At 43.9% G+C, this 13493-nt stretch overlaps 1 protein-coding gene across 1 annotated transcript in view; it reads right to left on the reverse strand.

Moving 5' to 3' along the window:
* The window catches only part of LOC111224959 (pleckstrin homology domain-containing family A member 5-like), a 222698-nt gene that overhangs the window by 27495 nt on the left and 181710 nt on the right, over positions 1-13493 (reverse strand). Inside the window, exons 11-16 of the mRNA XM_022749671.1 lie at positions 12859-12974; positions 11028-11523; positions 10390-10784; positions 4722-4990; positions 4334-4572; positions 7-90 (exon numbers count right to left, since the gene is read on the reverse strand). Coding sequence (XP_022605392.1) covers positions 7-90; positions 4334-4572; positions 4722-4990; positions 10390-10784; positions 11028-11523; positions 12859-12974 — 1599 coding nt within the window. The remainder of the gene's footprint in view (positions 1-6; positions 91-4333; positions 4573-4721; positions 4991-10389; positions 10785-11027; positions 11524-12858; positions 12975-13493) is intronic.

A 13493-nucleotide genomic window follows, 5' to 3' on the forward strand; every position in this document is an offset into this window, starting at 1 on the left:
ACTCACCGTCTTGCCTTGCAGGGACTGTGGGGTGATGGTCTGAGGAGGGACGCCAGCTGCAATGGATCGCCGGTCAGTTGGGTAGCCGTACTGTGGGAGAAGGATGTACGTGCACTCATTTCAGTTCAGATGATATTAATGACTTAAACCAGTGATTCCCAACCTATTCTGTCAGACGTGCCCTCACACCCGTATATCATGAATATGTTCATTTAAATATTCAAATATATTTTAGATATAAAATTTGATATAACAGTATTTGATTATTTAGTATTTAGTTTGTATTATCAATTTCGGATTATGTCTTGTTTGCACTGCAGAAACCATGGTTTCGCATAAAACAAAATCTGCAAAACTGTTCCCAGGCCTTTACAAGACCCTGATCTGATATCTACAGTTAGTTGGAAACATTGCTGCCAGGATCCACATTAAAACTCATTTGTATGCCTCTTTGGACAAAAGCATCTGCCAAATGAATAAATGTGAATTTAACGTAAAACTGAATTAGCATATATACACAATATGTGAGCCACACTCCAGTGTCACCCTGCCACAATAAATAAAAATGGCATAATGGTAGTAAATGACTGGCAGTAATGTAAGTATACATGATTTGTAGTTAATTAGCTAATGCGGCAGAAGCATTGTAATGCTGTTTAACTACGTTCATTCAATGATTTAACCAAGAGGAACATCATTGCATCAAAAGAGGGAGAATATGAAAATGAAAAGGTAACAATAGGAAACATTTAGCCACAGTTTCATCCTGCTATCTATTCACCAACATCTGCTGTCTTTGTTTGCAAACACAGAAAAACACTGATTAGACTCAATTAATGTCACTGTAATTAATTCAGCCGCTGTGGACAGTGGACTCAAAGAAATTTATCACACTGAAGCAGAACATTGTTACAACTGAAAAGACTAAAGTAAAATAAACATTTCTCTGAAAGCCATTTAATCTTGTATTCGATTTTACATATTTGAATATGACTGGATGGGCAAAGCAGGAAACTGCTTTTGGGGCCGCAGACACTGAGGTGTCCCTAAGGCATCAGGCTCAACTATTTTGTGTATTGATTCATTGAAAATTTATTTTGTAACATCCACCACTAAAGCACATTGTCAGCTGAAATGGTGAGGGCCTTAAGGTGGTCCTGCGATTTTACCTAACCTTATTATTCAAAATAACATTTTTATATCATAACCAAAGTAGTATGGGGGTGGAGGGTTTTAATAAGGGCCTACAACTCGTTTGCCTTGAGACTCCCTCTCACATTTATACGACTCTGCAGTACAGCTATTTTATTTTACATCCAGAAACAAGTGTTAGTAGCGCTACAGTACTACTACAGCATAAACAAAATGGCTCTAGATTTTGCATGATTATGAAATAAGATGATTTTTGATCGGCTTTGTCGAATTCCTCAATAATTGTCAAGTCTGGCCTCTGATCTATCCATTTCACATATATGTGTGTTTCTACAAAACAATAAGACTAGGTCAAAACCTATTATATGGTGGACTGCGTTGTAAACTATTTGCATTCTGCCTAGTGTCAGCCGGCTTCAGCCCTCTATCTGGTTGCTTCTCTCCTCCTCTCTGTGCTCACGGTGAATGCTGCCGTTACCAGCAGACCTTCTCGAGAGGTGGCCTCAGTTCGGTTCACTTCAAATATGTTGCATGCTATGATGGCAACCCTGCAGGCTGTAAATGCTCCCTAATAGAAACCGTGTACACCAATTCATTTTGAGAGAGCAGCTTCCAATGGGGAAACTCCTACTCAGTCACGTGGCATTTGGCTGAACAATGTTGGAACTATGATCACTCAGTCAGTCAGTCAGATTATAGGGTTGGCCCTGCTGTTGAGATCCAGGCAAAAAAAAAAAAAATCACTTCTCACTCTGTCCTCTTAACTCTCATGGATTCAGCTCTACTACACTTCAGTGTTTCTTAATCCAGTGGAGCTCTGAGTGGCTTCCTCCTCTGTCCGGCTGTGAATACAGAGCAGAATGTGTGTCACACGGTGTATTAACATGAGCAGTCTACTGTGTCTCAGTCAGAGCACAAACTTGGTCCGAGGTGCCACTGTGGCTCACAGCCAGCGGCCAGGGACTGGACTTGGGTTTTAGACTTGTGACAGGAAGATTGGACTCATCCACTGAAGTGAGAATCATCCACTGACTGCAAACTCATCTCTGTATCTTGTTTGTCTCTTCCTGGAGATTCTCATGGGGAAATCAGAAGTTATACTTAGAGAAGAACTTCTTGTTTTTCTGTCAAACCCGAAACCAAACCGAGTCAGACGTCATTATAAGGACGGGACATTCTACGAGCTGTCAGTGCACCCAGCATTTGTTGGTCAAGAAATACAGTGTAGTGGAAACATGTAACTTCTCTTGAGAGCCAGTGTTTTATTAGATTTTTATTGCTACATGTGCCAAATCAGTAATCACCAGACTGTGCATTGAGACTAACCTTATCATCTTTATGAGGTTCCACGTCAATCACAAAGCTTTTCAGCTGAAATATATTTTTTATCATTTTATTACTGAACAGAATTAATCAGAATTGGCTCCATCAGCTGGTCCCTGCTGAAAACAATGCCACAGTGGTTTTGCTGTGAAGAAACAGACCAGAACTCTCTACCAGCATGTTTGGAGAGGATGCAGCTTAGATAAGTTACTAGCAAAAAGTTTGACAAGGCTGCAAAAAAAAAACCCAAAAAATGTTTTCCTATAGCTGTGTGTTTAATTTCAGATAATTCAGAGCAATTACTTCCTGTTGCCTTTTAGTGTCCTTTGGGGTCTGTGCAGGCATCTCGCCTCACCGGTATCACTGAGTAGATGGGTACTGATAATGTTCTGGGTGGTTTTAATCACCTGCTGCAAAGCCTGCCTGTCCTGAGGCCGTGCACATCCCAGTTTGTGTTGTTTCCAGTCAGGATGTTTTCTATTGCTCCTATATTGCTAAAAGTTAACAAGAACTTAGCACAGGAATTTAGCCTTGTTAAGTTGTGATGGCCATGACAGTTCCTCTGTGGTGCTGATTCCCAGGAAACTAAAGCTGTTCGCCTGCTCCACTGATGTAGACAGGTGTGTGTGTCTTTGCCTTCTTGTTTTAGTCTTTAGTTTTTTTGATGGTGAGCAGTAGCTTGTTCTCTGTGCACCAGTCCTCCTGATGTGAATTCTCTTCATTGTTTGTAATCCAGCTGATGGTGTAGTCGTCTGCAGACTCATGGGTCATGGGTGTAGAGTGTGAACAGGAAGGTTCTGAGCACACCACCCTGGGGGATTCCGCTGTTGAGCACTAGAGTTGAGGAGGTGTGACTGCCAGTCCGAACTGTCTGGGGTCTGTTTACTAGGAAGTCCAATAACTGCAGAGTGTGGTCCTCAAGCCTAGAATGTTAGGTTTGTACTGAATGCTGAGCTAAAATCAACAAACAGCTGATGCTGAGTGGAGGACAGTGCAGAGTGCATCCTCTGTGGATCTGTTGCTTCTTGCTGAAACTGGTGAGTGAGTGCCACAGAGTGGGAGTCATTTAGACATGGCAGACTCTTGGTGGCTGTGTGGAGGCAGGTGTGAACACTCTTCAGTGACAGTGATATTTTAAAAAATGTCAGTAATAACATAATCTGTCTGTCTGGTTTATCAGACCCAGCAGTTTTAGACTCATCTGCACTCTCAGCAGGATTCTTTCACATCTGCTGTGGATACTGACGGAGGCAGGTAGACTTTACAGCTGACTCTCTGTTGAGCAGATCAAAGCCAGTATAAAATGTATTATAAGCTCATCTGGCAAAGTGGCCTCACACATGGTGGGTGGGGTGGGGGTGGGGGGTGGGGGGGCGCTCCTGCTTTTGTAGCCTGTGATGTTATGATCAACTGCCACATATCCTTGGTGTTGCTGCTGTTGAGATCTCTCTCCAGTCTCTGCTGACGTCTCCACTTTCAGTCTTGCTCTGTTGCTCTGTTGATGGCTTCCTTGTCACCTGACTGAAAGGCAACTTTTTGGCTTTGTGGTTGGGAAATGATTTTATGGTCTTTGTGATCACCACTTCTTTAAAACATTTGCTGATGTTTGATGCCACTGATGGCATATAAACCTTAAGATCCTGGGTGGCAGTATTAAATTAAAACTAATGTTTTAATTTTATCTTTTTAAAAAACCTCTTTTAAAATCCTTCTACTTTGTTTTTAATGTTTCTACTTTTTGTATTTGTCTTTTATTGTGTTTTTTCAAATTTTTTGAAACATATTGTATCACTTATTTTGTATGATGTCCTAAATACATGAAGTTTTATTATTGTGAGTTCGATGCCATGCCCTCTACCTTGGCGAGCTGTGTCCTTTGTCGGCGGTCCAGCGTCACGTCCCCCCTGAACACAGGTGAGGACACCTCGGACTGGGAGTTGGTGGGGTTGTGGGCGACCTGCTGGCGGGGAGGGGAGAAGGTGCTATAGAGAGCCAGGGAGCCGTGAGACGGTGAAGTGGGGATGGAGTGCGTCATGGCATGTTCAGAGATGTTGCCCATCGTCTTTGTGCTGGGCAGGGTGCCATAGTGACCCACAGCTGCATTCACAACAGCAGGAGGGAAAGAGAAAGTCACAGTGGAGTCAGAAGCTTTTATTGCCCACAACGATTTCTGTGATGATCATGAAACTGAGTGCTCTTACTATAGGACAGGAAGTAGGATCTAGTACCTGTTGGCTGAGCCAGACTTTGCCTGGAGAAGGCCTGCCTCTGCTGCCACTCATACAGCTGCCACATGGTGTCATCCCTCATCGACCTCCTCTTCTCCGCTGTGGTGACGGAGGAGGTGGAGGCAGGGCGGAGGGCGCGGTCATACACAGAGCCCGCCACACTGCAGATGCTGTCGGGCCTCATCATGCTGTTGCGGGGCAGCGTGCGATAGCCCTCTGGGTAGCGGGGAACAATCTGAGCACGGTGGCTGGGCATGTTCCTGGGTAAGGTCTGGTAGGATGTAACGCTGACAGAGAAAACAGACAAACAGAGGAGAAATGAGTACTGCTGGAGTCTTTGGGGATCACAACATCGGCTTCACCATGTGAACAGTCAAAGCAACACATTTTAGTAATGACCTGAAACTGTTCGCTACGATCACTGAGCCACAGTAAAATCTTACCTGATATGGCTCCCCCTCCCTCTCCTACTGTCCCTGCTCTACCTGCCTGTTCCTCTTCAAAGAAAACATGACATTGTGTAACGTTATCTCTGGCTGTGCACCTGTTCATGTTCACACCAAACCAGTAATCATCTACTTCGGCTGCTATGTTTATCATTTATCATCAATTGTAAACACTTTACCAATTTACTGTTTAACATTGCATTTAATAAGATATTGAACAGGAAAACATAGATTTTTCTAAAGGCTGGCTTAGCTTAGGTTAGCTAGGAAAGGCAGGTTAGCTAGCGGCTAGCCACTCAACATGTACTGTACTACTGTTTTTTATTACACCATTTAACTCTTGACGTTTTGAAAAAACAAAACAATCTTCTTATGTCTATCTGCTATTTAGAACGGCATATTCCAGTGTCATAGTGCGATTTGTTTTTTTGATAAGAACAACAACTTAGCTAACAAGCTAACACCAGTTTTAATTACTCACCAATGCTAATGACACATGATGCTAAACAGGGAAACTCTGAAGCCCTTCATAATTTATAAATTTATTAGTCATCAGCTGAGATGAGTTATTTATACTTCAGTTTACACAGCCAGTTAAGAATAGCCGGAAGAGCTAGCTAGAAGAGCTGGTGACATCATTGAATTGAAGTCAGTCACTAGCACTTAAAGCCCGTGCTAGCCACCAGTTTCATCACTATTGAGAATCAGCCTCCATTTCTCACAGAAATCACAGTCTAGTGCTCTCTACAGCTCTTCTTTTGTTGAGGACATGATAATTGTATCATTCGCATAATCAGTACAATTAGCTGAATATAACTATCATGTTGTTGTTAAAATTAATGGGCTGATGACCAGTCTTCAGCAGATACTTCTCTAAATCGTTCATAAATAAAACAAATAGCAGTGGTGATAGAACTTCACCCTGTTGGATTTCATTTAGTGCCATTACCAAAAATGATTTGATATTAATCTAAATGTAGCGTCAAAGATTTTTCCCTTGATAATTTTAGCAGTTTATGTCATAGTGCATCTCTCCAAATTGAATTGTTTTACTCTCGTCAGTAAAGGAACAAAGCGTCCACACATTCCACATAAACACCTGCATTCACTCTTACTGTATCAGCAGCCAGTGAATCAGTGCCATTAATCAGTGTGTACTGAACAGGAACCAGTGCAATTATCTGTATGTGTGTGACTTGACATGTATGGTGTGCTTGACTGGATTTAATTATCAAACTGCTTTCATTAACAGAATGCTGCTTCACTTTTCGCTCTGACCTGCTCACATGAAGTAACGAGGAGCTCGTTATCGTTACAGCCATTAGCAACTAATCATAAAATGGAAGCCCTTGTTCTCTGGGACTGTGGTTTTGACCTTATGAGTCCACGGTGAGATATAATATAGTCGTTGTCACTCTGACTGTCTACCACCATTCTTCACTGGGACAGGTAGAGTGCCACAGTCTTTGTTCATCTCATTCAACCTCTGTGTTCAGCAGAGAGGGGAAGACAAGCTGATATCCTGACCTGCAGGATCTGAACTGAAGGACTACACCATGATTGTGCATGTTTTAACCCATTTATTACGCATTACGGTGGATGTACATATTATTATTATTACTACCTGTCACTTTCCACTGTCAAGGCAGCCAGTTCATCCCACCAGGCTGTGAAAATGAGACAGTGTCAGATTTTTGTTGTTGCTGGGTGATAATGTTTGTCTGGCAGTCAGACTGAACGGCCATTCATTCAGCCTCACACTGCATTCATTTTAGTCACTAATGGTTGCTAGGAGCAGTTAATCTTTCAGCTGATAATTGAATGTGTCAGCGTCGGAGTCGTCATTTCTACCTACAGTATACAACTGTGCTTATGTCTCTGTTTTCAGAGATGTAGCTGTTTTTCTGGCTCTGGCACAGGAAGATAACATCCCTGTTCTTATAAGGTCAGTAAGCCTCAGGCTAAGTTCTTGTTGGATCATCAAACTGTGCCTGAATCCCCCTCCCTGTTCCCCCCTCCCCCCACAGCTTTCCAAACACCAATCCATCAGTCATACCCACTTCATGCAGTGACTGGTCAGGTGTGCAGAGGAGAGAAAATAGGTTTTGAACTTTCTCTCAGGATTTCTTCCTCATTCTTCCCACAATTGCTTTTTTTTTTCTTTTTTTTTTACTTTTTGTGTGCACAAATAAGTCAACACCATGGACAACAGCAGTTTTGCTACAGAACTTTGCACGGATGATTAGTTCCTCTAGCTGGTGGAGACAACCATAAATGAGCACTACGCTGAACAAAGCACAGATATGGATAGCCAATCTTAGGTCTAGAAGCAGCCTATGAAGTACTTCCATGTTGGTGTGTTAAAGTTCTTGTGGGAAACATTTTTAAAACAAGTAATGTTCCAACAATCGTTCCTTATTAAATTTTGCTCAGCAGCTGAAGCTCAGTTCTCAGATCAGATTCCCATAAAGGCATCTAAAATGCAGTCTGTTGAAAAGTATTCACTGGCTGCTAGAGGATCTAACTAGCAGCACAATATTCCACAAAGCTCAACTTACACATTTGTACGGGCACAAAGGTTTATGGGATGTACATTACATGGGATTACATTATCCGCCCATGACCACGAGGGTCAGCACAGACACATGCACGACATCCACATACAGACCACATGTGAACATGTACACCTGTACGTATGTGTTCAAATCACACATATCGTGCTCACGGAGCCACAATAATATACACACATAGACAGGTAATGGTGTCACAGAAGGTAAAGATGAAGGTAAGAATGCAAAGAAAAAAAATATTTCTTCCTCTATTGAAATGGGGTCCAAAAGCCTGCGACAGCTTTTCCCTTCACTTGAGGTGGACCACATGTGACAGTGATTTCAGTGTCAATAACCCATCAAACTACAATGTATATTTAAAAATGGTGTTTCAGTTTAAGCAGTGCTTGTAACTAGTAGAACTGTGTCAGCCGGTTTGAGAGGAAAACACCTTAACCCAGTCAGTGGGACATGCAGCCACAGGGGAATGCTGCCCCCATTCAGGCCTTTGAAGGGGACATTCACCATAAAAAAAAAAGACTTCCTTTCTGTCAACTAGGGCAGTTTATCAATTTTCCTTTTACTTTACCATATTTCACACCACACCAAAAACAAGAATTTTTGCTGACACCAAAACAATGACACTGACTCTGAACGCCCTCCAAGTCTGAGGGAACATTTGGCAAAGGAGAACGCCAGAACCAGCAAGATTATGAATTAATTTCGATGAATTATTAATTACTCTTTTGGACACAAAATCTTCTCCAACAGAAAGTCAACAGACTGTTGGTCTCCAAAACTCAGTCAGTGGAGCCTTGCTTTCTGACAGTACAGCAGACTGATGCTACAGTTGATCTAGCTATAGTTAAGTTTTAAAACTTAATTTTGCAAAACTGTAAAACTGAAAAAAATTATACAATGAAAAATATTGCATATGGCAGGAAATATCCAATATCCACCCAAGCTTAGTCCCACCCTTTCCTCATAGGCTTTCTGCAGGAAATGCTGAGTTCCACTGACAGTAGCTGAACAGCAGTCAAAAACCAGCAAAGTAGAAGTGACTGGAAAAATATTTAGTGAATAAATAATGTGAATAATGTACGTTATAATGAATTTAACATGTGAGGCATTACATGTTATTTACTTAATTAGCAATCACTCTTTGTTCATGCTGGACACACCTCTGGCTATTCTTTGACTACTGCCTTTATTTAATAGTAATAATGGAAAAGTAAGCGTTACCATGTAATTTGTTAAAACATTACAGCTCACAATGACGTGCACTTGAAGTGTACACACCGAATGTGAGCTGAAAGTAGAATTGACTTTTTTAATTGCTGTCAGACAGCAGCTTAAACTGTTTGTTTTACAGGATCCTCACAAAGAATGAAAAAGGACACATCTGGGAGAGTATGAAAAGGCACGCACGCACGAACACACACACACGCACACTCACACACACACACACACTAACAATGTTGCACATGGTTGTTATCAGTTCATTCACCACTGCACTACGGCCTGCTATACTCACCTTAAATAACACAGCTGTTAGCAGAAGCAAGGCTCTGTGTTAACAACAATAACAATCAGTCATACAAAGTTTCTCTATTTCTCCAATTTGTGCTGATAAAGATGACAAATGTGTTCCTGCAGCGCTCAGCGTGCTCACTTCTCATTATAGTCTCATTTCTATGACTTATTCATGGCAGCAGAAGGAGAGGGGCAGCACTGAGAGCAAACGGAGCGTCGGCGCTCTGCGCTTCTGTTTCTCTGCATTTCTCAGTACAGCCGGCTAAATGCCAGCTAAACGCCGGCGCTCCCAGCTGAGATACACATCTGTGGTGACACAAAAAGCTTTCAGCTCCCTCTGGCCCGCAAGGTCAGCACAAGGACGAGAGAAGATACATGGGGAACAAGGGGGCGGACTGGAGGGATGGGATGTCAGAGCGAGAGATGAGAAAAGGTTTTCAATCTTGTGGAGGAGGAGACCTGACGGGACAAGAGGTCGCCCTCGCATTGTAGTGAAGAAAGAAGGTGGAACTACACGTGATGGCGTGTGTGTAGGGTTGAAATGTGTGTCATCAAAGTGTGCTGAAAACACACAGAACCACTGATGTTTTTAAATTGGAAATGAGGCTGTGGCACAGAGGATTAGTGAGCTCCAATAACCTGATGTTTCCTTCATAAACAACAGAATACACGGTCAGAAGGGACCAGTCTGATGTGTGTAGAGGTGTGTGTGCTTATTGTGGAGCGGCCTTGTGTCATTTGCATGTGGCACTTCAAATATCAGAGGCTGCCGATTTATCAACATATCTGTCCTGCTGCCTTCAGGCGCCACAGGGATTTAATGAAGTGAAGGAGAAGCTTTGTGCTGCCTGATCTGAATAAACCTCCTACCTGCTCCAGCCTGTGCATTGTGCTTGGCACCAAATTACCACACAGACAGGCAAAGAGAATTTCAAGGTCAGGAACATAATAAAAAGTTGGAGCGTGTCTTGCACTGGTTGTGACATGTTAGAAATTCTGATCCTCACAGACAGCCCCCTCATGAAGGGGAGACTGGACAAAATACAGTCTCTACATTTTGGGTTTGGATGTTGCTAAATGTCCTAAATGACCTCAAATGTTCCCAAAAACAGAACAGTACGATTACAGAAACACAAACGCACACACAGTCAGTCTCACCTCCTGGTGTCATCATCCAGTCCTCTTGATCTGTGTGTGCGGACCCAGTGCTCCAACTGCTGCATGGAGCTAGTCCTGGACAGGCCCCTCTCTGGCTCCTGCACTGGAGCCGGGGACGTTACTGGACCCCGGGCCAGGCTGCCATCCACCTCTGCCGGGCTGCAGTCTGCAGTCTGCTCCCCTGTCCCGGACCCGGACCCGGACCCAGAGCCGTTAACCTGCGCAGGCTTCTGGACGTTGAGGTTGGCCTGGCCCTGGCGAGATGCAGACACCGCGGCCGCGATGGCGGCGGCCTGAGCGGGCTGAAGCTTGATACTGCTGATTTTAGTCAGAGACCTCTCTGCGCTGGGGTCTCTCTGGAAGCCATATTTATCACCGTCACGGACTGTAGCGTACTTCTCTGCGTCTCTGAGAGTAGCATATTTGTCCCCTTCTCGTAGCGTACTATATTTCTTCACTTCCTTCAGAGTGCCGTATTTGTCCACGACTTGTATGGTACCATATTTATTCTCCATCTCCCTCAGTGTGCTGTACCTGTCTGTCTCCTTTAGCGACAGCTGTCTCTTCACCTCTTTCTGAGGAACATATTTCTGTCCATCTTTTTGGAGCGTGTGCCGGTCTCCAACTTTCTGCAGTGCATATTTTTCTCCATCCTTCGTGAGCAGATACTTCTCTCTGTCTTTGGACGGAGCGTATTTCTCCTCCGTCGGCGCCACCGTGTACTTCTCGTCCACTTTCTGAACAGTGTACTTCTCCAGATCCCTGTGAATGGCGTACACCTCTCCGTCTTTCTGCAGCGAGTATTTCTCTCCGTCTTTCCGCAGCAAGTACCTCTCTCCATCCTTGTGGAGGAGGTACTTCTCTCCATCCTTCTGAAGCAAGTAGCTCACCCCGTCTTTCTTCAGAGAGTACCTCTCCCCGTCTCTCTGTAAGGTGTAGTACTCCCGCTCCCTCTGGCCGTTGTGTTTCTCCGCATCTTTCTGCCGTTTGTCGTCGGCCCGAGATAGGGAGTGTTGTCGCAAAGGTTCACGGTTGCGTTCGTTGTTCTGGATCTCTGGCCTGGTCAGGACTCTGTGGTTCAGTAAATTGTTCAGCTCCTGAGGCGTTCGTTGGTCCACTTTCAACTTGTCTGATCTGGGAAGAGAGACCGAGTTAGAAAAAAAGGAGGTTGTTACAAAGAATAACAGAAGGAGTTCTTGAAGAGATTTCAAAGACAACCCTAGTGTCAAAACTCTTGTGCTTGTCTGACAGCTCTTCGATCTCTATAACCCTTCCTTTCACTTTTAAAAAGTTTGTGATCTCAGCCAGAGAACCCCTGACAGGAGGGAGTCTGGGTTCACTGGACATTGATATATTACCAGCCGTGAAGAACTGCAGCCTTTCCTCAAGAATAATCTCATTTTCACAACCAATGCTTTAAACTTGAACATTATGAACATTTCCCTCAGTGTTGAGGGGCAGGTATAATCCATCCAGTCTTAAGCCCCCTTCCCCAGTCCCCCCTCACCTTTACCACATTCACACCCACTTCATGGTGCGCTTCATGCCAGCAGTCAACCGAGATCGTCTCAAAATGTTTGTTGTCCCCCCCACCCACCCCCACCCTCTTGGATCAGGTGTAAACACTTTTGATTCCCGACAACACTATAGCTGAACTCTCTAAATTAAAGGTCGTCATCACTGCTGGAAGATTCATCATTATCATCAGACCCAGCCTTGCACATCATGGTTGTGCGAGGTTGGTGGCTGTGTTTGATTTGGGTCCCTCCGTAGGTACAGTGTATATTTTGTCAATATGTCAAAGTGCACGAGATGTCAATCATCGCATGCGATTGGACAGTATCTTTAATTATAGTATATTCTATTATATTCTCAAAGTGGACTGTTTCATTTCACTTTGCGATATAAAGTTATGCTATGCATGTTTCACCTGGTCTTGTTAGCGAACAGGAGAATGCTGCTGTGAAATAGCTGCGTTTTCATCTTCCTTAATGTCTAACAGCAAATCAAATCTTTTAAATCTCATCAGATATTTGTTCAGAAAACACAGTCAGTTAAATGCAGTTCTTGCTGTCCCCAATGCGGTGTCTCTGTGGGGCACGTCAGCTACGGTGAAGCCCGCGATGTAGCTATGGAGCCTATGCATGTAGCCACAGTAGGTATGGGGTCACCCTTTAACATAAGTATTAATGAAGCCTTAGCGTGCTCGCTGGGTGACGCGTTAAATCAGTGATAAATTAAGAAAAATCAGCCTTTTTTAAACCTTTTTTTTTTTTTTTTTTAAATTACACATAATGATGCTGACCTCCATCCATCCATAATTCATTGCCACCTTTAATTCCCCTGCTTTACTACTACTCCTAGGCTGTTGGCACACTAAGGCTCCACCCCCTGATCTCCCTCCAGTGGTGATATGTTTCCAGATCACAGACGATGATCCGTGGGTGTTCCCCTGCGGTGAGCACCAACCTTCTGACTGGTTCAGTGTGGACGAGGGCAGCGTCCGTCATCACTTTCATCCAGGACTCCATCTCTTTGGCTGTGTCAGTGCAGAAATAATATGTCCGCATGTTGGGGTGAGTGGCCTGGCATTGTCGGTAGAGAGAGAGAGAGAGAGAGATAGAGAGAGAGAAGGAGGTGACAGTGAGAAGATAGTGAGAAATAGGAGGAGGACACGCAGACAGATGGAGAGAAGAGCAGATAAAAACAGCAGTGTGAGAAACAGCCTTGGATGGTGACCTTGAGATACCAGCTAGTGGTCTACTTCTCATCATTCCTGCTGGCAGAGGAGTGTGTTTGTGTACAGTCTGACTGTGTGCTCTCTGCCTCTCCATGTGTCCCAATGTGACAACACTCCAGTGTTGAAGTCTTCAAGGTTCCTCTCGGCAAATATAAAGCTGTACGAGTGAGAATGACACTGAGGTGACCGACTAACAACTTTCTTCAAAGGGCTTTGATGGGCTTTGATGGGCTTCTTTGCCTGGGGGCCCCCCAGAGTCTAAGATCACTGTCACTGTCTTGTTGTCATGGTGGGGTTGCCAGGTTGGTACCATCGTGCCTTTGCAGAGGCCAGAATCAGTGCTCACTGGCTATATCTGGCAACC

Source organism: Seriola dumerili, unplaced genomic scaffold, assembly GCF_002260705.1.
Source record: "Seriola dumerili isolate Sdu_G_001 unplaced genomic scaffold, Sdu_1.0 BDQW01000138.1, whole genome shotgun sequence".
NCBI lineage: Eukaryota > Metazoa > Chordata > Actinopteri > Carangiformes > Carangidae > Seriola > Seriola dumerili.